The sequence below is a fragment of the Neofelis nebulosa genome, chromosome 12 (genome assembly GCF_028018385.1).
Source record: "Neofelis nebulosa isolate mNeoNeb1 chromosome 12, mNeoNeb1.pri, whole genome shotgun sequence".
In the NCBI taxonomy this organism is placed as follows: Eukaryota; Metazoa; Chordata; class Mammalia; order Carnivora; family Felidae; genus Neofelis; species Neofelis nebulosa.
In genome coordinates this window covers 32,756,914-32,783,530 of record NC_080793.1, presented here as the reverse complement: position 1 = coordinate 32,783,530, position 26,617 = coordinate 32,756,914, and the positions used below count along the sequence as shown (strand labels likewise).

Below are 26,617 nucleotides of genomic sequence, written 5' to 3'. Positions count from 1 at the left end.
GATTGGAACCCTCGGCAGTGCAAAGGCTCCATTCCTCTCTGCTGGGTCAACTTTCGGAGCATCCTCCCACGGTCTTCTCCACACCACTCTGTGGAATCGAAGAAATAAACCAATGTCATACATATGTATATAATAGTATATATAATATACATAACACTAGTTTTGTTTTCAAGTTTCTGGTGCTAACTCGAACCTTCGATTCTGAACCTTGAGCTGTCGACAGCTCCCTCCCACCTCGCCACACACACACACACACACACACACACACACACGCACACACGCAAAGATTGGGACAGGTCAAAGAAATAGAATGCCACATCTGATTCAAGCAGACCACATGGGGACCATGCCTGTCTGGATTGTTTCACTCAAATATTTTCTCCACCTCAAAAATTAATTTCTAGAGAGGTTGCTTTCACTCAGCTGCACGTTGAAACTAGGAGACTTTAACTCTGATAAATGTTTGTTTTTGTTTTCAGCAAGAAATACACACTTAAATTCAACATTTCCAGGAAGAAATTGGTCTCCCTCACACAGTCGCTGAGGCTTTCAGCACACTGTTTCATGACAAATGTGTCCCAGAAGACCAGAGCAAATCCCATGGCGAGGGACTCACTAATAAATCTTGTTGATTGATTTCGAAATGTTTAATTTGGGAGATTGTGAGAGGGGCAACCAGCAAAAAGTGAAAGTGCGAGCTGAGATTTCCATTTCTGCGGGGGGGGGGGGGGAATGATTTGCAACAGTCAGACCCGCTCAGCTGTTCAACACGTGTGTTTCTTTTACACACATTAAGTAGTTTCTTCTGCAGCGCGCACGTGGATGATGGATGTGCACTCAGTTGGGTTATAGTGGGTCCAGTTAGGAAATCCACACCTTAGTATAAAGAAATAAAACCTTATCTTCCCGGAGCCATCTGCATCCCAGTGCGAAACACGCACTCAGCAAATTATAGGAGGAGAGGGATTAGTCTACACGCTGAGGGCCAGAGAGACTTAAACAGCTTTGGAACTGTTGCTTGAGGAAAGCGCAGCTGCACCTCAGGGAGTCTTCGGGCCGGTGCCTGACTCCTGCACCGGCTGCCAGGTCACTCGGAGAAGCTGGCTGGCGGAGCCTTCCCTTTCGGAAGAGCTGTCCTCTCCCTTACCCCCCTCTCCCTGGCTCCATGCCTCGGGGCAGCCTCGGAGGCGCGCCAGCAGCACTCCTCCAACTCTACTCCACCCGAGCCTGACAGCTGGGCGGTCCCGCCTGACCCGCGGGCGGGCCGCTGCACCCTCTCGCAGACTCGCGCCCAGGAGAGCAGCGCCGCTGCGAAGGGATTGGCGGCGCGGGTCCAAAAGGCCCCCCTGCCGGGGCTGGCCGTGCCGCGCAGTTTCCATTGTGCAGCCCTGAGAATGGCCGGGGAACGCGCGCGCGCGCGCACATGCACACATACACACACACACACACACACACACACACACACACACACCCTCCCTCGCACACGCGGAACCGGCTGGGCCAGGGGAGGGAGGAGGAGGGTGACGTAGCGTCCCATGGCGTCACATTGACGTCTCGCATTCCAGGCACTCTATGGAGAGGCCGCTAGGGCTCCTGTGGCATAAATGACGTGCCGAGAGAGCGAGCGAACGCGCAGCCGGGAGAGCGGAGTCTCCTGCCTCCCGCCCCCCACCCCTCCAGCTCCTGCTCCTCCTCCGCTCCCCACACACAGACGAGCTCACACCCGCTCCCTCACTCGCACACACAGACACGCGCGCACACAAGCTCCGCACACACTCTCCACTCTCTCCCGCGCGCTCACACCCCTCTCGCCCCGCGCCCTCGCCCGTGCAGAGCTGCGCGGCAGCCGGACGCCCCTCCCGGACTCACTTTGCAACGCTGACAGCGCCGGCGGTGGCCTTGGAGGTGGGAACTGCGGCGGCATCCTCCCCCCTGGTCGCGGCCGGAGCCCGGACGCCCGCGGAACCCCTCGCCGGCACTCTCCCATGAGTCGGGATCGCAGCATCCCCTGCCAGACGCGCACCACCTCTGGGAGCCGCTGGGCTTGTACACCGCAGCCCTTCCGGGACAGCAGCTGTGACTCCCCCCCAGTGCAGATTTCGGGGCAGCTCTCTAGAAACTCGCTCTAAAGACGGAACCGCTACAGCACTCGAGTACGTATGAGATTCGCCCAGTTAATTGGGGGACTTGTTAAAAAGTTGGCGCGCTGGGAAGCGTCGCTCCCGAAATTGACAACTTTGAGTGTGGGGTTTTTCCCCCTCGCCTCCTCGCTCTGGCTTTGCTCGCCGAGTGGCCCGGTGGGTTCTGATCTGAAACTTTTCCCCTGTAGCGGGCCCGCGGGGATCTCTGAAGCTCGTGGGATTCCTCCCCCCACCCGAAGAGGCGAAAAGCCTCTAACAAAGAGGAGGACCGGGATTTGTGCAGTAGCAGCTCCAGCGATGTAATTCAGGGTATTTCGGCTCTAGTTGTCATGGTAATGATGCTCTCGGCGGCGGCGGCGGCGGCGGCGGCAGCGGCAGCGGCAGGGAGTTGCAGCTCCGGTGATGAACGGCAGTAATTTTCCTGCCTTTTAACTAGGATTGAAAATAGGGGCTTCAGTGGGTCCAAGTTAATATATCTAATGGTGACTCCCAGCTGGTTGGCTGGGAGGAAGCTTGAGAGGGAAGGGGCCTGGGCAGCAGTGGTTGGAGTTTGCAAAGGCGCTCCGGCGATCTCTGGAAACAGGGCGTAATTGTAGGAATGTGGCTTATTGTATTGAAATGAGCCTGGGGCTCTCCTAGGCACGTCTGCCTGGCGTAGCCTACTTGCCCGTATACACTTTTCCCTTCAGAGGTAATCGGGTGTAATTGCCGACTCCCGAGCCCGGACACGCGTGGGGATGGTGTTCCTTTCCTTCGGGCCTTGGCTTGGTGTGGGAATGTTTTACTCTTAACTGACTTTTGGAGAAGTTGCTCTGAGTGTTTTGCTCTTAATAGAAATAAATGAAAGTTCTCAGTGGTGAGAGGAGAGCGGTTATGAGAGCGCAGCCTGCGGAGACTGGCTTCCACAGGCACCTCTCGAACCCGTTGGAAGCTTGGGTCAGTAGTAAGAGAGAAAGCATTTGTCCCTTGCTTCTAAAGAACGTTCCTGGAGATTGCCTTTTATTTACGCCTCTGGATTCTTCAGAGGGAAGAGCTGCAAGGAGTTTAGTAATCAGAAATCTCGGGCTGTTATCCCAGAGCCTTAGGGTGCCAGGACAAAGGTAAAGGACAAATCTGTCCTGAATCTTCTATTCCCACGACAGAGAAGTATTTTACAGAACTGAGTTGGGGAAAGAAAAAAGCTGCCCAACGCGGCTACTTAGGGACAATGAATGAAGTTAGAGTTCATTCGAGTTATCTTACCTGTATTCGGCGCTCCTAACGTGAATATCAAAGACTCCTTTGGCTAGGCAATCTCCACACCGGCTCCCTCCCCCCGCACCCACCCACTCCCTTCCCTGCGGACGCGCGCTCGCAGAAATTCTCCCCCGCGGTTTGTCTCCTCTCCCTCGGTCTTTCTGAGAATCTCTGTCTTTCCCTTTCTGTCGGTCTCTCCTCCACTCCTACTGCCCCCGCCCAACCTCCGCCCCCGCTCCCCAGGGTTGGAAACTCCGCGGAGGAGCCCCGGTCACAATGGTGCGTTTCACGGTTTCCTCCACACACTTCACCACGGGGAGGGGAACACGGGGGTGTTCCTTTCGGCTGCCCACGAGAAAGAAAGGAGCTTTGACAGAGGTAGTTATTTCTACCTAATTTACAACCCCGAGGCTCAGTGCTCTCGGCCTCGGCGGCCGCGAGCGGGAGCGACGGAACGTGTTTCCAGGCGCGGAGGCTTTGCCTAGGTAACCGGCCATGGGAGTGGGCGGGGGGGGGGGGAGCCATGGGGCTCTTGGCTCGGCTGTAGGAAACGTGGTGTGGCTTTTTCCCGCGAACGCCCGGAGCTCGAGGGGAGCCCATTCCTTGAGGAGACGCAACCCTCGCCGAGCCGAGTCAGAAGCCGATCCTCGGAGAAAGACTCTGCTCGAAAGGACCCAGGGGAGGGCAGGAATGAGGGCACCTACTGCAGGAGGTGGTGGAAGGTTGCTGGAGATTCGCATTAAAAATTCGGGGCGGACGGGAAGCTCCTGCTACAGCCGTGGGAAGATCCAACCGTGCTTGCGCTAGACCGAGCGCAAGATTTCCGTACGATCAGCTGCGGCACGGCAGGGGCTGGGGCTGGGGGTGGCAAGGGAATCCCCCGTTTCCTGGCTTTCCAGGGCTTCCCGTACCTGGGGGTTCTGATACCCACTCTCTCCCTTCAGGCAAGCCCCTGGCAGGGGCGGCGGGGGACGAAACTTACACTCCCCTCTCGGCCCGCGCACCCCCGAGGTTTTTTTGGGTTGTGTTTTGGTTTTTTTCAGTTCTGTGTTCCCAACCCTCTAGAAATGAGCGGGTCCAGGCAAAGGGGGCGCTGTAGGCCAGAATTTGGGGCAGGGGATCCCTCCCCTGAGGCCCGCGGAGCTGCGCTTCCAGCTACAAAGTTTCGATGAGGCTGAGCGCAGAGACGCTTGCCCGGGAGCCGCGCTTGGCGCCCTCCGGAATGTGCCCCCTCTGGGCCGCCGGATGGCCCCGAGCCACGAAGTCGCCCACCCTCAGGGATACCGCCTGCTGGGTGCAGGGGGCCTCCCTCCGCCCACCCCACCAGCCTGGAACTCCAGCCGCCTTGTCCCCTTGTTTCCAGCGCGGGCCTATTTCCACTGTGCCCTTTTGTTTGCTTGACCCCTGGCCCCCGAAACTCGCGGCTAATAGAAGCGAAGCTCCATTAGCATTTAGAATGAAAAGCGCAGACTTTCTTAATTCCTCGGGGCATTCACGCATTCGTTCCGGACCTTGTGCATTTCCTATGCAACGTGTAAATTTTGTATTTGAGGGGTGGGGAGGGGGGGGGAGGACAGGAGTTGGAAAATGGCTATTTTCCGCTCGTGCACACTCACTGACCCCTTGAATTCGGGCGAAACTCTTCCTCAGGTGCTCTTTCTTTGGTTTCCTTGACTTAACGAGCTCAGAACCGGTTGTAGGGACAGAGAGATCAATTTCTGGGCGATGACAGAATACACTTTTTTTAGCCTAGGTTTAGGTGCCACAAAACGCCAGAAAGTGCAGTGTGTGCTGACAAGCTTTCTGTGGCTACCCCCGAGGTGATGTGACACTTAGTGCCCAGGGACTCCGTTCATCTTAAGCACTGCTTTCTAGCCCTTTACCATTCTTTATAATTAACGTAGTATTCATAGAGACCCCCTACCAACCCGCCCCCTCCCAATACGTCCAGCCCAGACTGCGACGACCCAGATTGGTCTCACTTTGAGCTCTGTCCTCTCTCCCGGTTCCCGCAGAGCCCACTGCGGAAGAGCGCAGTCCGGCAAGCCCCGGCCCTGAGACTGGACCCTCCGCGGAGCCAGGCAGCACTGTGACCGCTTCGCCTCGCCGGACTTCCCCGCCTCCTACCCTCTCAGCCTCTGCTGGAGAGACCCACAGCCCCACCATTCAGCGCGCAAGATATCCTCCAGGTAGGTCTGAAAGCACGACCCTTTATCCCTCCCAGGTTTGGAGAGGTGGGGGATGGGGGGAGCCACATGTCCAGCAGGCAGGCTGTTCCGACTTGCCCAGCGCCAGGACAGTGACTGCTGGCCACGCATTTCACAGCACAGGTGGCCTCTTCGCACGAAGCTCCTCTGGATACCACACCCTGTTGCTACCTAGTGGAGCAGCCAGATTAAATTAAGCCTTGCATTTCTCAAAAATATTTTTCCTAAGAAAAATGTAATGCATATAAAAGATTAGGATCTTTTAATACATTTTAATGTCTTCATTTTTGCTCTCCTTTTATATTCAGTTTATAATGCACGTAAAAGTTACAGGATCACTTTGAGCAATACAGAGCTCATGTTTGTATAAAACCCAAATCATTTGGTGCAGAAGTTTGGATTATTGAAGCTCAGAGGAAGAGAGAAAAAGCATTTAAGCAGGAAACCAAGGAGTAAATTCGAATTGGGCAAAAGAAAGGATTGCAGGTTTTGGCTCCTTACACCTCTTTTTTTGCATTTGTTAAAGAGATGCCAGGTCCCTGGGCTGTGGTCACCAAAGATATGCAGATAAATAGAACTTAGTCCCAAGCAGACTCATCTTCTGGCTGGAGACCTCAGGAAGACATGAGGAAGAGCAATGGGTAGGGACTGGCAAGGAAGGATGACAGAAGACTAATGGAGAAATCTAGAGGTGCTGAAGGAGAATAGATGGAACATCAGGCAGTGGCCTTTCTTTTAAATCATTAGTCTTTCATTTCACCCCAACAACAAGACAGTAGGAAAAGTAATCTTTTAACATCAAACTAGAGAGTGTTTTGAAGGCCCTTCTTGAAAAATGAAGGCTTGAACTGGACTCTCCTTATCACTGCTTCTTCCAACAGGCCCTCATCACCTTTTTCCAAGTCAAGATTTCATCCCATACACACATGACTCAATCAGATTTGGAAATGTGGGTAAGAGAAAGATGTCAAAGGAAGTGTGAAGTATTGACTTTTTTTTTTTATTATTAGTCACAACTTCTATACCATAGACTCCAGGTAGAGGCTAAGCACTTGGTTTTCCTCCAGTTCAGAAAAACCAACCACCAGAAGCTGCCCATTGTATCATTTCTAGTTAGCCATAAAGAAAGGGAAATAACTAGATAAACATCCACTAGGTCCAATAATTCTCAGGGCCTTCTCATCCAGCTCAACCTCTCTGAACAATAATAAGCCCCCTGGATACCCATCTCTTTGGGGGCTCAACATAGAAACTAAACCTACTAAGCGGCTGCTTTCTTTTCTAAGGGTACTAATTCTTCTGCCATAAAAAATTTGTGGACTAACTCACCTATTACAGTAGCTATAAACTGTTGTCTTAAAACAGCTACTGATATATTTTATTAGTCAGAATTGGAAATATATATATATATATATATATATATATATATATATATATATATATACTGTACATGGCAGAGAGCACGTTTGGTGGGTGTTTTGTTGCAGCTGCTGATCTTTTTCTTTGCAGATGGCACACACTCCCCCGAGTCCATTTCCTGGGCCTGTGTTCCCACCTCTCCACCTAGCTGGCTGAAGTCATCAACAGGGGTCCAGTTTGTGTAGGCTGCTGGCTGTGTTTGGAGAAATGGGGAGGGGGTGGGAGAAAGCGACCACAACGTGTGTGGGTAGGCTCAGTTGGCACTCATAAAATGTTAGAATGTCAGTCTCCCTTGGCCAGTAAGTCCCACATAGGACACCCCCCCCCTTTTTTTTAACCAACTCATAAATGTATAAATCAATGTGTGTGACTTGGGGGATTCCTGGCCTCTTTCCCCAAAAATAAACCAACAGAGCATTCACTGGCTTTCTTTTTGTCCTCCCAGCTTGTGGCTGAGACCACCCCCAATTAGTTTATAGGACTTAAAACCACTTTGTAAAAACACCACTGGGCTTATGAAGGAAGAAATCAAATTTTCCAGATCTGGTGGTGGACAAGGGCAAGGGAAGGAAGGTGGGCACAGAGATCCCCAGGAGTCCTGGTTTTGGCATCCTGTGCCCCTTTGACAGTCTGTCAGGGATTCTGCTTTCTTCCCAGGAAAGAAAGTAAGCATGGAGCTTTAAATCTATGCTACCAGAAGGAGGAAAAGATGTCCCTTCCTATCCCACTTCCCAGATTAGAGAGCAATGAATCCAGTGCTACCTGTCAGCTAGAAGAGAGTGCTGACTTGCTTCTGAAAGACCCTTTTCCCTGTCCCTTTGTCCTGCAGATATGCCCTGCGTTCAAGCCCAGTATAGCCCTTCGCCTCCAGGTTCCAGTTATGCAGTGCAGACCTACGGCTCGGAATACACCACGGAGATTATGAACCCAGACTACACCAAGCTGACCATGGACCTTGGCAGCACTGAGATCACGGCCACGGCCACTACGTCCCTGCCCAGCTTCAGTACCTTCATGGAGGGCTACTCGAGCAACTACGAACTCAAGCCCTCCTGCCTGTACCAAATGCAGCCGTCTGGGCCACGGCCCTTGATCAAGATGGAGGAGGGCCGCGCGCACGACTACCACCATCACCACCATCACCACCATCACCACCACCACCAGCAGCAGCAGCAGCAGCAGCAGCAGCAGCAACCTTCCATTCCGCCCCCCTCCGGCCCGGAGGACGAGGTGCTGCCCAGCACCTCCATGTACTTCAAGCCGTCCCCGCCGTCCACACCCACCACGCCGGGCTTCCCTCCGCAGGCGGGGGCGCTGTGGGACGACGCGCTGCCCTCGGCGCAGGGTTGCATCGCTCCCGGCCCGCTGCTCGACCCGCCGATGAAGGCGGTGCCCACGGTGGCCGGCGCGCGCTTCCCGCTCTTCCACTTCAAGCCCTCGCCGCCGCACCCGCCCGCGCCCAGCCCGGCCGGCGGCCACCACCTGGGCTACGACCCGACGGCCGCCGCCGCGCTCAGCCTGCCACTGGGAGCCGCCGCCGCCGCCGCCGCCGCCAGCAGCCAGGCCGCCGCGCTCGAGGGCCACCCGTACGGGCTGCCGCTGGCCAAGAGGGCGGCCGCGCTGGCCTTCCCGCCCCTCGGCCTCACGGCCTCCCCCACCGCGTCCAGCCTGCTGGGCGAGAGCCCCAGCCTGCCGTCGCCGCCCAACAGGAGCTCGTCGTCGGGCGAGGGCACGTGCGCCGTGTGCGGGGACAACGCCGCCTGCCAGCACTACGGGGTGCGCACCTGCGAGGGTTGCAAGGGCTTCTTCAAGGTGAGCGCACGCCTCCTCCTGGCGCCCCCTCCCCCCTGCAGCCAGCCTCCTGTGCCACCCGCTCAAGTGAGCAGCCAAGGGGTGCGTTCCTGTAGCCCTTCCTGACACCTTCACATGCGCTCTCTCAGGGGGTTTTAACTTGAGGTCCATTACAGGAGGCCGAGCCGGATGGACTCCAGGGGGCCGTGAACCTCCTGACATGGCTTTACCTCGATGAACATTTTTCCAGAGGGAACCTTCAGCATATTGAGATTGAATTCTGGCCACCCAGTAGCTATTTTTATTAACAGTGTCTTGAAGGTGGTTATTAATTATCCTTGTTTCACAGATGAGGAAATGGAGGCTGGGAGATGTTACTCAGCTACCCCAAGACACACGTTCAGAGCGAGAGGGAGGCAGGATGCAAAGTCACATTTGCATGATCCCAAAGTATGCACCCTTGTCCAAGATCTGCAGCAACAGAATAGACAGGAGCAAGTGGCTGATGCCCTCTGGGGCAGCTCCCTCTGTGGAAGACAGAAGCTGGGTCTCACCAGTCCCCTCCAACTCTGTGCCACATGCAGTGCCAGGTGTAGATGCTGTTCATTAGCTCAGCCCCAAAGGGGAATTTTACAGTTCGAGGGGCTTCAGCCTCCCCCATAGTTTACCTGGGAGGAGGCTGAGGCCTAGGAGAAGTCTTGTGCAGGCTAGAAATGGTGACTTAGTGGCATGTTTGGCAGTTTCAGCCGGTTTCTTTCAACTCTTGAGGCCAGTGCTCTTTCTAACTGAAGAAGAGGCCTTGTTCTCTTGCTGCTCTACTTTTGCTCTTGACTCCCAGACTTCTTCAGACACTTAATGCTGTGCCACCCTCCCTACTCCCCTGGCCATTATCTCAGGCATTTGCAAACCCACAAATGTTTTCCCACAGGAACCACTCCCTAGCCTCCAGTGCTGGGCAGGGTGGAGGGAGAGGGGAAGCTAGATGCTGATTGGGTAATTGGTATGAGGGGGCCAATAGGATATATCTGGGAGTGTGCAAAAATTGGAGTCAGAACATCCAAATAGGAGTCCTTGATCTTGTCACCCACCAGTCTATGACGTTGAGCATGATATGCCTTTCTAGGCTTCAGTTTTCCAGTCAGGTGAATAAAATTCAGAGAAGGGCTATGCATACTAAATTAGATAGGACATTTATGAATGCACTTTATAATCTTTAAATGGCCGTAGAACACTAGTTCATTATCAAATGAAAACTGCAGAGTATTTGTAAAAATGCACATGTTTGTGGATTGGTATACCTACCAGCAAGCAATAATTATTTTTGATCTGGAGTTAGGATTCGTGTGCTTAATTAAATTCTGCAGATATATGAGAAAATGCTTGTGGAAAGACTTTGCAGTATGCAAAGTGCCATACAGGAGGTATGTTAAATGTAGAACCCTCAGGTTTGTCTTCTTCTTCTTCTTCTTTTTTTTTTTTTTTTCTTAACTACCCAAGCTTTACCAGGGTTACTTTCAAGTTAACCACTTTCCTTTAGCAGATTTCATTTTCACAGTATTTCAGTGGAAATGCTGGTGGGCAAAGAAACAGGCAGCCAGAAAGGGTAAAAGAAAGGAAAAAACAATTAAGAGAAGTACGATTAACCCACAAATATAATCACCTCTGAATAATTGAGAGTTAACCAAAATACAGGAATGGTAATACATTCCTAGTCTAGAAATGTCAATTAAGTGTTCCCCAACAGCGTCCCTTTTCTGCAGCAATGCCTTGAAAACAAATCTATACTTGAAAGGGTGGGGGTAGGATCAGGGAGAACCACCCCACAGATCTGTTAATTAAAGGAACAGGAGCCGGTTTGACCCAGTGGCTTTCTACCATTAAATTGAATTCTTTAAAAATGTGACACGAAGTGCAGTTAATGATGGGCATTCAGTGATTGAACCGTAACGATCTCTCCTTGTCCTTAAACTGTGCAGGCACACACAAATGTGGGGAAGCTTTCAGGTTATTGGGAAAATGTATACCTGAAGCAAAATGCCACCAGCACTCAAACTGGCAGAGAGCCTTGAGGATGATGGCAAGAAATAGAGTTTTAGAAATTACTGCATGTCCAATAAAAGAGAGCTTCATTCAGAAAACATAAGTTTCCTACCCTTAAAGACTGTTGAGAATTTAAATGCTGGAAATTCAGAAATACGTTTGTGTTTTGGAATTTTGCATTTTAAACTAAATGGATCTGGCTTTGGTAGATTTTTTAAGTTTTATATAAGCAATTTAGAAACCATTTCCTGAAATGAAATTAAAAGGCGATAGGATGAAAACTAATACGTGGGGGTTGAGGATGGCTAAAAGTAAAAGATTGAAAGTAAATCTAGAATTTGGGACCCAAAATAGATCACCAATCCCAAATTATCTCGATTTCTTTCTTTTTTTCTTTTTTTTTTTTAAATGCAGCCCAGGCTTACCAAATAAAATTCAACTTTCTGCTCTATCTAGAGTTGTATAGATTCAGGTGATTTCTGAATGATTTCCCCCAAGTGGTAAATACACATCTGTTTGCACAAGTGTCTTTAACTTTTAAAAAATAAATCATTATTTTGAAAGTCTGGAGCATAAAATACGCTTTAATTATTTCTCCATGTGTCATTTAAAAATATATGTGATTCTGAAGAATACAACATCATCTTATATCCAAGTCCAAGTTTTATGATGTGTCATTTACAATATGGCTATTTTGATGTCTATGTCAATAGTCATTTTTGAAATGACCTATTAATGGAAATTTTCCTTGAAAATTTATGGCTCTCATATTTCTTTCTTTTACTCTTTTCTGGGTTTTTTTCCTTCTATGTGGTAATGGTTTTTAGTAACCAATTTTAAGATTTTGCTTTGAAAAATCAGAAATGACCAGTTTACTATACATATTCTCTTAAGAGAATATTCTTTTAATATGTATTATCTTAATATTTTAAAGGTTAAATAAATGATATAGGCCGATTGAGTGATTTTTTTGTTTTTGCATTAAAACATTTCCTATATGTTATAACTAGTCAAGTCCTCATTTTGCTTTTTAAGATTTCATCTCTATTGGGGAACAAAGCCAGTTACTGTGATATTTGGCTTACAATAGTGATAGCCAACAAAGTACATCCCAGATAATTTTGATTTTATTTTAATAAGGTCAGCAATAATCAGGGGAGTGGAACAAGTAGAAAATTGTTCCCAAAGGGATATTAAAAGTGGAGATAATCTAATCCTCCAAGGTATGATATGTTGACCTGGTAATTTCAGATATGATTTTATCATTCAGACTTGGGTGTCTCCTGAGACTTGCTTCAGAACAATCCGAGATGATTTTCATTGTCAGCAGCTAACACTAATAAAATTGTTTTTCCTGCAGGCTAGCGTGTTAGGAAATTAAATTTATCTAATTATACGAATTGCACTGTCGCTTTTCACATTGTAATTAAAATACATCTTGTCAGGTCCTACCTCTTTCCAGAAACTATTAGTTGACTATCTCTGTATTGTGTTTTCTCAGAGAACAGTTCAGAAAAATGCAAAATATGTTTGCCTGGCAAATAAAAACTGCCCTGTAGACAAGAGACGTCGAAACCGATGTCAGTACTGTCGATTTCAGAAGTGTCTCAGTGTTGGAATGGTTAAAGAAGGTATGGACATAATGCTTTTTGTTCAGCTTGTTTACACATATTCTTAGATATCACTGAAAAAATGTTAATATTGACGTTGGGATGGGTGAATTTTCCTAGTTTCCCCTTCTTTCCCACATTTTATTTTTATGGTGTATATTAGCATTTAAAAATAGCTGAGGACTACTTATTCTAATTTCTCAAAATCAATAGAGAGCTTGTGTACATACATCTCTGTTCTATTTAAGAAGGAGACTTTTAGGGCTAATTCATTACCAAATGTAAGTATGGGTGGCTTTTATTCTGCTTGTTTCAACTCTCATTAAATCATTGTGCGCATATCATTCCAAACTTACTGCCACCTTTAAATGGTTGGTCCCATTAATGATTGCTCCACTGTAATGTGTTTTGATTCCTTTTTGTGATTTATGGCTCTTCGTGGATATCTCTGAAGACATTTTTTCTTTCTTTCTCTCGGTATCAGTTGTCCGTACAGATAGTCTGAAAGGGAGGAGAGGTCGGCTGCCTTCCAAACCAAAGAGCCCATTACAGCAGGAACCTTCTCAGCCCTCTCCACCTTCTCCTCCGATCTGTATGATGAATGCCCTTGTCCGAGCTTTAACAGACTCAACACCCAGAGATCTCGATTACTCCAGAGTAAGTTTTGTGATGTCCTGCTTTTCGAATGAATGATCAGAGTCTCTATTCATGATACTACTAACGAGAGTAGATTGAATGACTTTGTGCCTGGCACTGTACTAAACAGTTTTCATACCTCTCCTATATTTCTCACTCATTTAGCAATTCCGGTGCGTCCATTGCACCAAATCATTTTTGCCTTATTGGATCTCTAAATGCCTTAACAAATGACCCTGACGGTGCTGCACCTGTCATACCATTGTTGTAGGATTCCTGGTGGTTGTGCCAACGAAAATCTGCACAGGTGAATTACAGTGTGTAGATTTCTTTCACGGTTTAGAGGAAATGACTACCAATTTTTTTCATATTGTGATCATACCATCTGGGTGGGCCTCAAGTTATCCTTAAGCAGTTTACCCAACTGCATGGGCATTGATTGACCTGCCCTCTGAATAGAGGGACTAGACCACTGATGGAGAGGAGCAAGCTCTGGCTTTGACTTTGGGAAGTGTCAGGGACACTGGGATGGAATGCTGCCTCTGCTGCTTCCTGCCTGTGTCACCTGGCTCCTGCTCTTGGCTTTCTCATCCCCACAGTGGAGATGATTACAATATTTAACCCCAGCGGGATGTTTTGAACATCAGTCACACACGAATGATGGTTTTGAAAAACGTAAAATAAGCACCAATATTGTTATTGAAGTCAACCAAGGCATATCAATATTTTTATTTCATATGAGATATAGTAAAATATCATCAGCTTGAACTGTGAAAATTCCTGGAAATTTGGATAACACAGAGGCGGACCATGAGAAGGGATTTTCTGAGCAAATGTATAAACTTTACTGAAAGGCAGTTTTGAAAAAGACTTAGAAGGGAAACTTCTAATAAGATGGGGTCTCACCAGAGTTGGAAAGAAAGGGGGAAAAAACACAGTTATTGAGCTATTTCTACATGCTAGACATTGTGGTGTGTTGTCTCATTTCATCATTTAAAAAACCATGAACGGTGAGGATGGTTACCCCCTCTCTGATACAAGAAAACTTATAAACACAGTTTGCACACAGATGAGAGAGAGGCAAGTCCAGGGATCTCCAGTTGGTTGATCTGGCTTAGCAGCTACTTCCAGATTGCCCTCCCCAGGTCTCATCAGTATTTCAGGTTTTTGACAGAAGAGCTGGCAAAGATGTGTGTATATCTGCTTCGTGCCCTCCTTTTGGGTTGCAGTGTTGACAGAAATGAAGGGGTGATTGGTAAACCCGCTGTGATCCTCCTTCCCTCCTCCTCAGCCTCATTATAGGCGGTGAAGCCTCCTCTCCACACCTGATCACAAGACTTCACATGAGAATCATGGTAGATCCTTAGCACCAAAGGTTGAGGACTCTTATTCTGATTACAAGTAGCATCTCTTAACTAAAGTCAAGTCTCAAATAATAGTATAACAGAATAATGCAATGGTTAAGGGCTTAGGCTTTGGAAACATGCAGGCCTAGGAGAAAAACCAAACAACCATCATTTAGTAGATGGTGACCTTGAGCAACTGACTAAACCTTTTAATGCCTCAGTTTCCTCATCTGTGTGATAGAATAATAACAATGATATCTACTTCCTGGGGTGGTTTGTGAAGAAGATTCAATAGGATGGTACTTGTCAAAGCTTTAGCACAGTACGCTGTACATTATCTCCTTGACCAACCTTCCCTACTTTACCATTTGTTTGAATGTATTCATAAGTGTGAACACAACAAATGTCAGGCACCATCCAGCAATACCATTAAGGTAGGTGTTATCTTATCTGTTTCACAGATGAGGAGATTAAAACTGGAGAGGTGAAAGGAGTGACTTACCCAAGGTCACCTAGCCATGCATCAGAGAGACAATTAGAAGCCAAGTGTGTTGGACCCCAAAATCTGAGCCCCTACATACCATGCTTCCTTCCCTGTGTCTCTGGTTTCAATGAGAGTGGGTGCTAGAAAGGCATTTGGGAATAAAGATGTCTCCTCCCTGAAGCAACTTTGGCCTCCCCTTGTGCAATTAGTCTGAATTAACGAAGCTGTTCCACACTGCCAACACTGAGGCTGTCGCACACAGTCTGACGTTGTTCCAGGGTATTGGAAATCACTAATGATGATCAGTGCAGAGATTTTAGGCCCCAAAAGTGATTTTTTGGCCCAAAATTATCCATTTATTGGTCTACATGGCCTAATTAGTCATTCAGTGGCAAACCATCTCCAGCACTTTGAATTGCCCCAGCTGGGAACTGTCTCCACACAGAAAAATCAATCCAGTGTGTTTGCTTGCCTCTGCACTATTCAGTGTGTTAGACTAGAGTCATCATCCTCATCAACAAACATTTATCCAATTTAATTGTTAGCTTTGTCCAAAATAGCAGATTGACCATGCCTGAGTCTGGGTCACATTGATACTACCTTGGGAGCCTTGCTCAATTCTGTAAAGCGTATTTATTTTAATTGCATTGTTTTGGAATCAGATTGAACCTCATAACTTGGATTCTCCTGCTTTGAGATAGCTTTACAAAATTATCAAAACTTGGACCAAAATCAATTAAATTAAAAGACTTTTTAAAAATACAGTGAGTTTTCATCAAAAACTTGGATGAAGGCATAGAAGGCATGCTGATCACATTTGCAGATGACAGAAAGCTGGGAGGGATCGCTAATATGATGGATGTCAGTATCAACATTCAGAGTGATTTCGACAGGTTGGAGCAGGATGGGCTGAAGCCATCATGAACAAAGTTAAGAAAAATAAATATGAAGCTCGGTATTTAGAATTTTAAAGCATGGGAGAGCCTTGGCCCATCGGTAGTTCGTGTTAAGAAGATCTTGGGGCTTTATTCCATGCACACTCACTATGAACAACAAAGTACATGTGTGGTGAAAGGAAGGGATGCTGGGTTACCTTGGGCTGCAGTGGTAAAAGTATAGGACCAGAACCAAGTTGGTGGTGGTCCCATAGACTGTCCTGTGAGACCACACTTCAAGGATTAAGTCCAGTCCCAAACTGGAGTTTAAGAGGGATGTGGACACACCTTTTCTGGAAACTTGCAAGGCTGGTTGGAGAAAATGAAGATAACTGGATGAGAAGGGAAAAAGTTTGGCAGGACTAGGTCATCCTTTTACCCTGTGGAAAGAAGACTGGTGCTCCCAAGGGCAAATCTAGAGGGAGAAGAAGGGGGCCCCTTCCAGCTCATTCTGAAGATAAGGATGAGCTCTCCGAGCCACAAGAGCTCCTGTGGAAGTAACTAAGAAGTAACAACCCAAGAAGTAACTAAGGAGAACACATAACAGGATTTCTCACAAGCAGAGAAGTTATTTTGGAAGTTCAATTCCTTCCAATTCTAAAATTTGGTGATTCTGGGGTTTACTTTGTTGTCCCAAATGCAAATGGTTTTTTCATTTATATGAATTTATATTTATATATACATATATATTAATAATATGTGTTAGGTAACTTGTTATTTAACAAGATTGAACTTGCTTTGATCTCTAAAAAGCATTAACATAAAATGAATGAAGTAAAATGAATTTACTGAGTGCCTACTTTGAGCTAGGTGCTATCTCATATGTTCTTACACAATTTCACTTATGCCACAGCTTTATGTGTTATAATTTATGGTTTCAGTAATTTTTTTAGGAATGCCATTCATTGAAATTCAGTTTTCTTAATACCTTTTCTTTATGCTTATATACGCATGTGTGTATATGTATATTAATATGTATATATACTCAACACAAATTTACAAAACTGGAGGTGACCTTGAGATCATCTAATCCAACCCCCATATTTTCAGAGGAGTAAATAGAGGCTTAAAGGAGTTAAGTGCCTTGCCTAAGGTCAGTGGCAGAGCCAGGGCTAGATCCAAATCTCATCACTGCAAGTATTAAGTTTCTGTTTCACCATACTGCCATTTCTATTTAGTGACAATTTACTAGGGTTTTTTTAATTTATTTTTTTTTAATTTATTTATTTTGGGAGAGACAGAGACAGCGTCAGTGGGGGAGGAGCAGGCAGTGAGAGAGAGGCACAGAATCCCAACCAAGCAGGATTGGGATGAAAACTGTGAGATCATGACCTGAGCTGAAACCAAGAGTCAAGTCGGACACTTAACCGACTGAGCCACCCAGGCACTCCTCACTCCTCACTAGTTCTTTTTTAAATAGAACCCTTATTAAGTTTTTAGAAATTACAATAATAGTAATATATGCCCATTGGTTTTTTAAGGTAACCCTTTTAGAAGAGGATAAAGTGAAAAATGAAAGTCTCTTCTTCATTTATTCCTGACTAATCCCACTCCTCAGCGGTTAACCAATGTTAACAGTTTCGTGTGTATCCATAACTTACTACATTTAAATAAGAATTTGCCCTGTCAGACTTGCATCAGACAGTTGACTTGACCAAGACAACTTATTGACATGACTATGCCAGTTTCCCCTGTGAATCAGGTAAATAGAGAAAGGAGAAAATGTTTGCCCGCAGGTGTGTTCTAACCTTCTTGTTCAGGCATGTGTGCCTTTAAGGTAGTAAGTGAGCAGGTTTTTCTCATTTGTGGGAAAGGGAGGTTGAGGGGTTGCGTTCCAGGTCACAGAGGGAATGCATGTTTTAGAGGCCAGGGAGAGAGAGAGCTCCTCGCTCTGTGAAAGTGTTCCTGGCTTTAAGACCTTCACTTCTCCTTTGGGCCAAACTTCTCTCCTTCAAAAGTGAGCTCAGATCATTGTATATCAGGGCAGTCAAAACATGTCATGTTTGATTTGTTTCTCCTTGAAATGTAGCTATTCTCTGTCCCACAGTTGCTTTTCATTTAGCAATACAAGTATATATAGATACTGGGCTTGGCTTCAGAGCCTGCATAATTACTGATGAGGAAATATACTTAAGGTCCTCATTAGTTGGTCATTTCAAGTATTTTTCAGGAAACTAGGATGTTGCTTGGTAATTGGTATCACTCAGTGTAGTAAGAGATTCCAAATACAAGAGATGCTGCTGGGGTAAAACCAGGCACCAGCAAATGGCATTTAAATATGTTAATAAGAAACAACGGGGCGAACGCGTGTTAGACTACAAAGTAAACAGTATAAAAACTCTGCAAAAAAACTGTTTTCATGAAGCTACTCAGAAAACCCTCTCAAATTGCCACCAATTCCCTAGATGATTTCAGGCCAGCTCCTGCGCTACGGTGGGCTTTCGTTTCCTCAACTGAATGGTGAGGAGATTGGACTAAATGCACTGCCACGATCCCTTCCAGCCTTCTTCCCTGACCCTCTGACCATTATACTTGCTGTAATTCCACTGTGGGTAGGGCTCAGCATTTCCCAAAGTGTGGTGTGCCAAAGGACCTAGGGTGTTTGCTTAAAAATTCAGATTCCTGGGCCACACCCAGACCTACGGAATCAGAACGGGGAGCAGAGGAGGAGGCAGACAGAAATCTGTTTTTTAACAAGTGCCTCAGATGACCTGTTGACACACTAGGGGTTGAGAATCACCAATATAGTTTAATAAGAACAATCCAGTTTTACCTCAAATCTATTTCCCAGCCTTTTTTGAGACTGAGAAGGGATGGGCAATAGACATAAAAATTTTCCGGAAAGTAACTAAGTCGTTTAAAAAATATTTATTCAATGGCTACTGGGTGTCAGGCACTGTTCTAGAGCAGCAGACACATTTTTGAGCAAAAGAGTCCCACCCTCATGCAGCTGACATGAAGGATAGAGAAAGTAAGCAAATGTATAACTGTGGTGATGCCATTAGTGGGAGGAGAGGAGGCTTTTTTGTTTTGTTTTGTTTTGTTTTTTTTAGCAGGGGAGGCGGTTAGATCAGAAAAGAAGAAATTTGGGGGAAAACATATTCATTGCCAGTTTTTAAAGTGTCACTTTTTATAGTGTAAGAACCTAAGAATATGTGTACGTAGTTTGGCTCATATGTAGTGATCACATCTAAAATGTATAAAGAAATATAAAGACTCAGGGAAAAATAATCTTCTACAGGGAGATAAAACATTCTTAGGACATTTTACATATTTAGCCTGGACTGGCAGTGAGAGAGTAAATAATATCAGATTCCATTCTGCTATGAAAATGTCACATTGCTAATGTAGGGCTGGCATTCACCAAGGGTCTCACTGGATTCCCATTCGAATAATTTATTTTAGGCCAGCGTTGTTTCTGAAGTCTGATCTACACAGCCATATTATTGCCATATGGAAACTAACCTCTGTGGTTGTTTTCAGCTTTAGATTCTCATTCTAGGTAATTTGGAGAAACTTCCATCAGACATTAGCTGTATCCTCTTCTAAATGGCTAGTAAATGTAATACTGTGTCTTTGATTAGAAGTAAAGACAGATTTTTTTGATGCATAAAATTATGCATACAGGCTGGAATAAAAAGCATAAACAGGAAAAAAAAGATTCATTTTTTAAAGTCATTCTCTGTTTCACCAAAATTCAATTGGAATGATCAATAAACAAATGTTTCCAGATTTTCTCTGGTGAACCCCAAACCTGCCTAGCCCAGAGACAGAGTAATGTAGAGGAGAACAGAAGCAGAGAATGGGGATCTGGTTCATCCAACTCCAGGGCCAGTATGCCTTGGTGAGGTTTGATAAAAACTGCTAGGCCAGGTGAGAAAGTATCTAAAATGTTTTGTTCTGTTTCTTTAAATCTTATGTTCAGTAGAGGCAACACTGGGTTTGTCTTTTCCTCTAGCATTGGATGCTGACCCACCAGTCACCCGCAAGTTACTGGTGGCTCAGGCTGAATCCAGTTTGGCCCCAGAATTCTAGAATGTGGACCAGAATCACTGCAGGTGAAGCCCAGAGGGTCTGGCTGGAGTCTGGCATGCCAGGCCTGCTGGCTTTTCTCCTTGCTGGACTCCATCACAGACAACTACCCACGCAGGGTACACAGGGTCTACATCTCCCTGTGTGCAGGATGCATGAAATGTGAGCCCAGCAGGGACAGAGCCCTGCAGAGGATGCTGGGTGGAAGCTAAACACTCCAGAGGATTCTGAGCAAATATTGAAAGCAGAGTGATTATTGAGTTGTGAGCCATGGTTTCAGAGAAGTCAGCACAGGAGGGAGCTGCTAGGTGCCATTCCTAGGGAAAAGTTTACAACCTTTGGTCTTTTTAACCAAACATACAATTGTTTAACATACTATTTTAAAACAAAATAATGCTGAATCAGTGTCAAATTCCAGGCAGTAACATCATACCTGGTATGATTAGCAACACTTAGAATCATCGAATGCAAGAACCAACATTTGGAACATTTGCCAGGATAGATGATCGTCTGTGCCAGAAAATACACCTCAACAAATTTCAAAGAATAGAAAATAGACAATGTCTGTTGTCAAACCACAATGGAATTAAACTAGAAATCAATAAGAGAAAGACAGCTGAATGCAAAGAGCCAGATGGAATCTTCAAAATCAGGTAGCCCAGTCCCTTCCTTCTCCAGAGAAGTTAAGCGACTTGTCGAGGGCAGCACAGCAAGTCAATACTAGAGCCTAGGGGAGGACCCCATGACCTGCTGCCTGGTCCAACATTCTTTTCTCTACTCCAGTTATCACTCAGGAGTTTCACATGTAGAGCTGTCGGCTTCCTAAAGGGCGTTTTCCTCCTGTCCTTGGAGGTCATATGGAATTAGATTCATATAAGAAGAGAAAGCAAAAAAATAAAATCCCTTTTTCTACTCTCCTCCAGTTAGTAGTGTATGTGCTGAAAGAAAGTGTTGGGAAGTGTCATGACACCAGGATCATGCTGACATCCTTGACTATCTGTGGGAAGAAGGACTACTTCCTTCTCCTGGACTTTGCTCCTGTGGAGTCCCACCACATCACAGAAACATCCAGGGCTTCAGAGAACCCAAGCCCTGCGTGGGATTATTGAGAGCGGAGGAGCCAGGACTCCAAACTGGACCTGATGGATCCTAGAAAGTCAGGGCTGAGAATTGGAAATCTTCCAGTTTTTTCTAACTTTCCCCTTTCCCCATTTTATAAATAAGGAAGTGGAGGGTCAGTGTTAGTTCCAAGTATCATAATTGTTATCAGTATTGTCACTGTCATCATCAATCATCTTCCTTGTCCTGGGCCCTTCACGAATATTATCACATATAATCCTTACAACAGAATCTCGAGGAGGCTATTATCCCCATTTTACAGAGGAGAAAACTGAGGCTCAGAAAAGTGAAGTCTTTTACCCCAGGTAACTAAAGTAAGCTGCAGAGCTACATTATTTTACAAATTAGGGACCTGGACAAATCTAGGATTAAAGCAGCTGGGCCCTCCGACTGATGGTGTCTTTTGTTATTTCGTATGCCTCCTGGGAATGCAGAAAGGGGAACAAAAGAGACCCAATTGAGAGAAATGTCTCATTTCCTCGTGTCTACGTTCTCAGTTGGTACCTGGTGCTTATTGACGGTTCCTCCTCCAGTCAGGTTAGGGCGTTGTGGCAAACCTAGGCAGTCCCATGACTATTCTTTCATTGCACAATATGCAACAACACTTTATTGGGGGTCCATTATGTGCCAGTCACTGTGCTGCTGACAAAACATGGGACCAAATGAATACACACCCAGAGACCTCCAATTAGAGCAAAGCAAAATGCTTTTTAAAACTATCCCACAGCTACCAGTTGGGAACATCAGACACATTAACAGCCAGGAAGTGTAGGAGCGGAACACACAGGGCCATGTTTAAGTCTTAACTGGACCACTGTTGGTCGTGTACCTTGGGAAAGTCTCTTAACCTCTCTGAATTCCCTCTGAGCCAGAGTTTTCTCATCTGCAAAATAAGGATTAAAATCCATATCCCAGGAGGAGCTGAGAGAAAGGACGCAAATGCACACTTAAGGAAATGATGCACATATTTACATGAATATTTCTTCAGATCTCTTAAGTCTCTGTGTTGTTGGTTGTCCCTTGATTATTATCTTGCTATATCAATCTTCCTGCCTAAAGCAGGAAAGATTTTTTTCCTCCAGTGACTCAGGCAAAACCTTGACTCTACCAGAATATCCAAAAGCTGGGCAGGAACTTCATTCCTACTTGTACCTTTCTTCTCCTGGGATCCTTTAGATCAATGCCATCCAATAGAATATTCTGCAGTGATGGAAATATTCTATATACCACACATGGCTTTTGAGTACTTAAAATATGGCTAGTGTGACTGAGGAACTGAATTTTCTTTTTTTTTTTTTTTTTAACTTCCATTCATTTTAGTACCCACAAGTCCTGAGTCTGATAGCACATAACTGTCTGGGCCCTACTAAGAAGACACCCTCCCATCCCCTTCCTGATTTGGTTTATGTCACAGCAAGCAAAAATCATTCTCTTCTCCTGTTGGTTAATTCTGTGATTCCTAGACTCCAGTGTCCATGAGAATCAGCTAGAGATCTTAATAAAACAGTTTCTTGGTCCTACCCTCAGAGTTTCTGCTTCTGCAGGTCTGGGATGAGGCCCAAGATGTTCATTTCTGGCACATTCTCAGGGACTACACTTTGAGAACTGTGGCTTAATGAGCATCTTGCTTGGAGACAGCCATGCTCTCCTGGAATCAGTAGACCCTGGAGGCCTACTTGGACACAAACCTCTAGGGGTAATGGTTCTTAACAATGGCTGCTCTTTGGAATCACCTGGGGAGCCTTTGAAATTCCTGCTGACCAGTCTCCACCCCAGACCAGCTAAAGTAGAATCTCTGTGCCTAGGAGCTAGACACAGTGTTTTTTAAAGCTCCCCAGATGATTGCATCAAGATTGAAAACCACTGCACTAATGGGACTTAACCAGATTTCTTTTGTCTGTGAAGAGGTAACAAAATTTGCTCTGTTTACATTGTGAGAATCAGATGAGACTAAGTGCAAAAAAAAAAAAAAAAAAAAGTGTTTATGTGAGACCTAAAAGTGAAGATTTAGGCACTGATGGCCTGGGAAGAGCCAGCTTGTTAAGACTGCTGCTGCTTCTGCTGCACTGAGATAATGCTGTTGTGTGTGGTTTGCATTCCAGTACTGCCCCACCGAACAGGCCGCTGCAGGCACAGATGCCGAACATGTGCAACAGTTCTACAATCTCCTGACAGCCTCCATCGATGTATCCAGAAGCTGGGCGGAAAAGATTCCCGGGTTTACTGATCTCCCCAAAGAAGATCAGACATTACTTATAGAATCAGCCTTTTTGGAGCTGTTTGTTCTCAGACTTTCCATCAGGTAATCACTATTTATCTTTTTTTCGTTCTCTCCTTGCTTTGAAGCAGTTGGAAACCTGCTGGGTTTGTTAACTGAGTCATCGGTGAAAAGTTTGCTCAGGAAAGAAATAGGAAATTTGGTCAGGCATTAAAAAACCGGGCAGTGGGTAGAGCACTGGACTGGTAGCCAGGACACCTGGGTCCTAGTCTCAGTTCTAACATGCACTTGCTATAAGACCCTGGACAGGTCAGTGGCCTCACCTGAAGTTTACTTTCCTTTGTAAAATGAGGTTAGATTTGTTGATCTCTGAAGCCCATTGCAGTTCCAGCATTCTGTGATTCTGTGAAGATTCTCTCATGGTGCATAAGGTATTTCCTGGCAGCAAGTTTTTGTTTTGAACATTGCATTTACCTCATGGGTTTCTATTTGACAAGTTACTGTCCTAGTACCCAAGCTGGGGCTCTAAAGAGTTCCCACGGCTTCTCAACCCCTCAGTGTTTACTGCAGGAGAATCTGGATCAAAAGATTTGGTTCAACCTATCCTACTCAGTGACACCAAAGACAGAATGGCAGTGAATTTTCAAAAAGCTGGAACCTGGGATCTAAGCTTTTCATACTGTGTTACCAGAAACTCTTGTTTAAACTGCAGATTCCCGTGCCTCATTCCCAACTATTTTGGTTTGGAGCTACCTTGGAGAACGTTCAGAAATCTGCATTTTTAACTCATGTTTCAGCAATTCTGAAGCCAGTGGCCTGAGGTCCATGTTTTAAATACTGAGACTGAACGATTGTGTCCTTTGTATGCCTCTGTGGCGGGATCTATGAGAGAGAGGAGGAGTTACATCTAAGGAGTCAGTAATTAGCATAATTACAGCCAAGCCGTGTGCACAGGAGCCAAGCCAGCAATGTGACTGTCACTTGTTAGGCAGACAGCAAAGGATTAAGTAAGGGATAAGCTCCCCACAGGCAGGTGCCACATATGCCCCATTCACTAAGTTTTCTCCAGTGCCTGGCTCCAGGAATGGCATATACTTGGTCCTAAGGAAATACTTGCTAAGTGAATGAATGAATGAAACTACTCATCCAAGAAGCACAAATTAAGAGATATTAACTTATCGCAATAGGCTAAAAGAGACAAATATGTAGCAAGAGACTGGAAAATGAAAGGAAAGGTAAGATTCAAGTAAGGACCACAGAGAATTCAGAATTAGTTACACCTGTTGCTCTTTGAGCTCCCCTTGTGTACCAGGCCCGGTGCATAATCTTTCAGATCCTTTATTTCATTCCCACAACAATATTAAGAGGTAGCAATCGGGATTCCTGTTTTACAGGTAAGGAAAAGGAGCGATTAAGAGTGGCGTAGGCCCCATAGCTAAGTGGTGACATCTAGGTGTTCCAAGGCACCTGTCATGAGAGACAAACGAGGTGATGATGCACATAATATAAACTATCAGGCAGATGTAGAAATAGCCCTGCACCGGGGCACCTGGGTGGTTCAGTCGGTTAAGCATCTGACTTCAGCTCAGGTCACGATCTTGCAGTTGGTGAGTTTGAGCTCTGCGAGCCCTGCATTAGGCTCTGTGCTGACAGCTCAGAGCCTGGAGCCTGCTTCAGATTCTGTGTCTCCTCTCTCTCTGCCCCTCCCCCACTCACACTCCGTCTCTCTCTCGGTCTCTCAAAAATGAATAAACGTCAAAAAAAAATTTTTTTTAAGTAGAGAAGGATATGCAAAATGACTGTTTTACTTTCAGTGACTTTTTATTTTTGTGATTGACTTCTGGCGGTTGCAAGGACTTGGTGTTCTTAGAGTCTGCAGAGTGGAATTATAATGTCTAGTCTCAGGTCTTTTCAGTTTTTGACATTTGAGAATAAGAAGGGAAGGAGCCATGAAGGGAAAAGGCTCGTGTTCACTACAGAAAGAGGCGGTGCACAGTGCTTCACTGCCGTGCTCCTGGAGTGCCTGCTCCTCTGTGTCCCATCCCAGGTGGGACGGCAACTGATTCTCATAATAAGAGTACAAGTGCTCCACCCCAGCTTCCCAGGGCTGATGCTCACCAAGAAAGTTCGCACAGACAAGTGGCGGTGGTTGTTTATCCCAGGAGCACAGTCTCGGGCATCAAGAGTATCTGGGCAGGTTTTACAGCATAGGCCGCTGGGTTCTGAACACTGCCGCGTGGTTACTCAGGTGCCTTTGTGTTATGGTGTTGGACAGACTGAACACACCCATTTAATGTGTCTCTCTCTCCCACCCGCCATGACCTTGTCTTATAGGTCGAACACTGCTGAAGATAAGTTTGTGTTCTGCAACGGACTTGTCCTGCATCGACTTCAGTGCCTTCGTGGATTTGGGGAGTGGCTCGACTCCATTAAAGACTTTTCCTTAAGTTTGCAGAGCCTGAACCTTGATATCCAAGCCTTAGCATGCCTATCAGCACTGAGCATGATCACAGGTAAGCACCAGCTGGTCACCAAAGTGGCTGTGTCCCTAGCCCCCCTTCCTCTCCTTTCCTGTGTTAAGGGGTTCTGGCTTTGGCTATCACACACACACACACACACACACACACACACAAATTAGGATAATGACTGCCACTTTTCTAAAATCTGCTAAGTTTAACCTTGTTTAAACAAAGAAACATATATCTGCAACTTACTGCCATGAACCTTCAGGAAAAATCTGAATTTCCACAGAAGCTCTGTTGACGTTGGACCAACTGCTTCTGGGTTATTTTTATGTGGGGTTTTTGAAGGAAGTTTACCTTAACCAGCCTGTTCCTATGGAGCAGAAGGGGCAAGTCTCCCTTTCTCCCAGTCCTTGGTGGGTGACCCAAAGTAAAACCAAAAAATATGAAACATACCTTATTTATTTATTTATTTATTTATTTACAACTTTATATAGCAACTTTGGCGGAGAGCTGAGAAAAATAGATATTTATGAAAAGCAAAAAATGGCTCAACTCAACAATTTTTAAAGGTTGAGAACCAAAAGCATAGCACATATTCAATTTCTGTGTTATGCCTTCTTCCCCCTAGATGCCTCTCCCTTTCTTTCTTTTTTTTTTTTTTTTAAGTTTTATTTATTTATTTGAGAGAGAGAGAGAGAGGGAGGGAGCTGGGGAGGGGCAGAGAGAGACGGAGAGAGAATCCCAAGCAGGCTCTGAGCCGTGAGTGTGGACCCTGATCTGGGGCTCAAACCCACAAACCGTGAGATCGTGACCTGAGCCAAAACCAAGAGTTGGACACTCAGTCGACTAAGCCACGCAGGTGTCCCTCTCCCTTTTGGTCTTTTGGGAGAGAAAGGTTCCCAAGACAGAGTGAGAGAGAAAAAGAAAGGCACATCAGT

At 45.9% G+C, this 26,617-nt stretch overlaps 1 protein-coding gene across 3 annotated transcripts in view; it reads left to right on the top strand.

Moving 5' to 3' along the window:
• Nucleotides 1–1,556: 1,556 nt before the first annotated feature.
• The window catches only part of NR4A3 (nuclear receptor subfamily 4 group A member 3), a 40,611-nt gene continuing 15,550 nt past the window's right edge, over nt 1,557–26,617 (top strand). Inside the window, exons 1-8 of one of the 3 annotated variants that reach the window (XM_058694775.1) lie at nt 3,765–3,862; nt 5,393–5,566; nt 6,466–6,537; nt 7,833–8,815; nt 12,336–12,465; nt 12,929–13,101; nt 23,099–23,298; nt 25,549–25,727. In XM_058694775.1, coding sequence (XP_058550758.1) covers nt 7,835–8,815; nt 12,336–12,465; nt 12,929–13,101; nt 23,099–23,298; nt 25,549–25,727 — 1,663 coding nt within the window. In that variant the 5' untranslated portion in view covers nt 3,765–3,862; nt 5,393–5,566; nt 6,466–6,537; nt 7,833–7,834. Of the gene's footprint in view, nt 2,154–3,764; nt 3,863–4,130; nt 4,203–5,392; nt 5,567–6,465; nt 6,538–7,832; nt 8,816–12,335; nt 12,466–12,928; nt 13,102–23,098; nt 23,299–25,548; nt 25,728–26,617 lie in introns of those variants that run through there. The other 2 variants (XM_058694776.1, XM_058694774.1) reach the window with 2 other exon arrangements.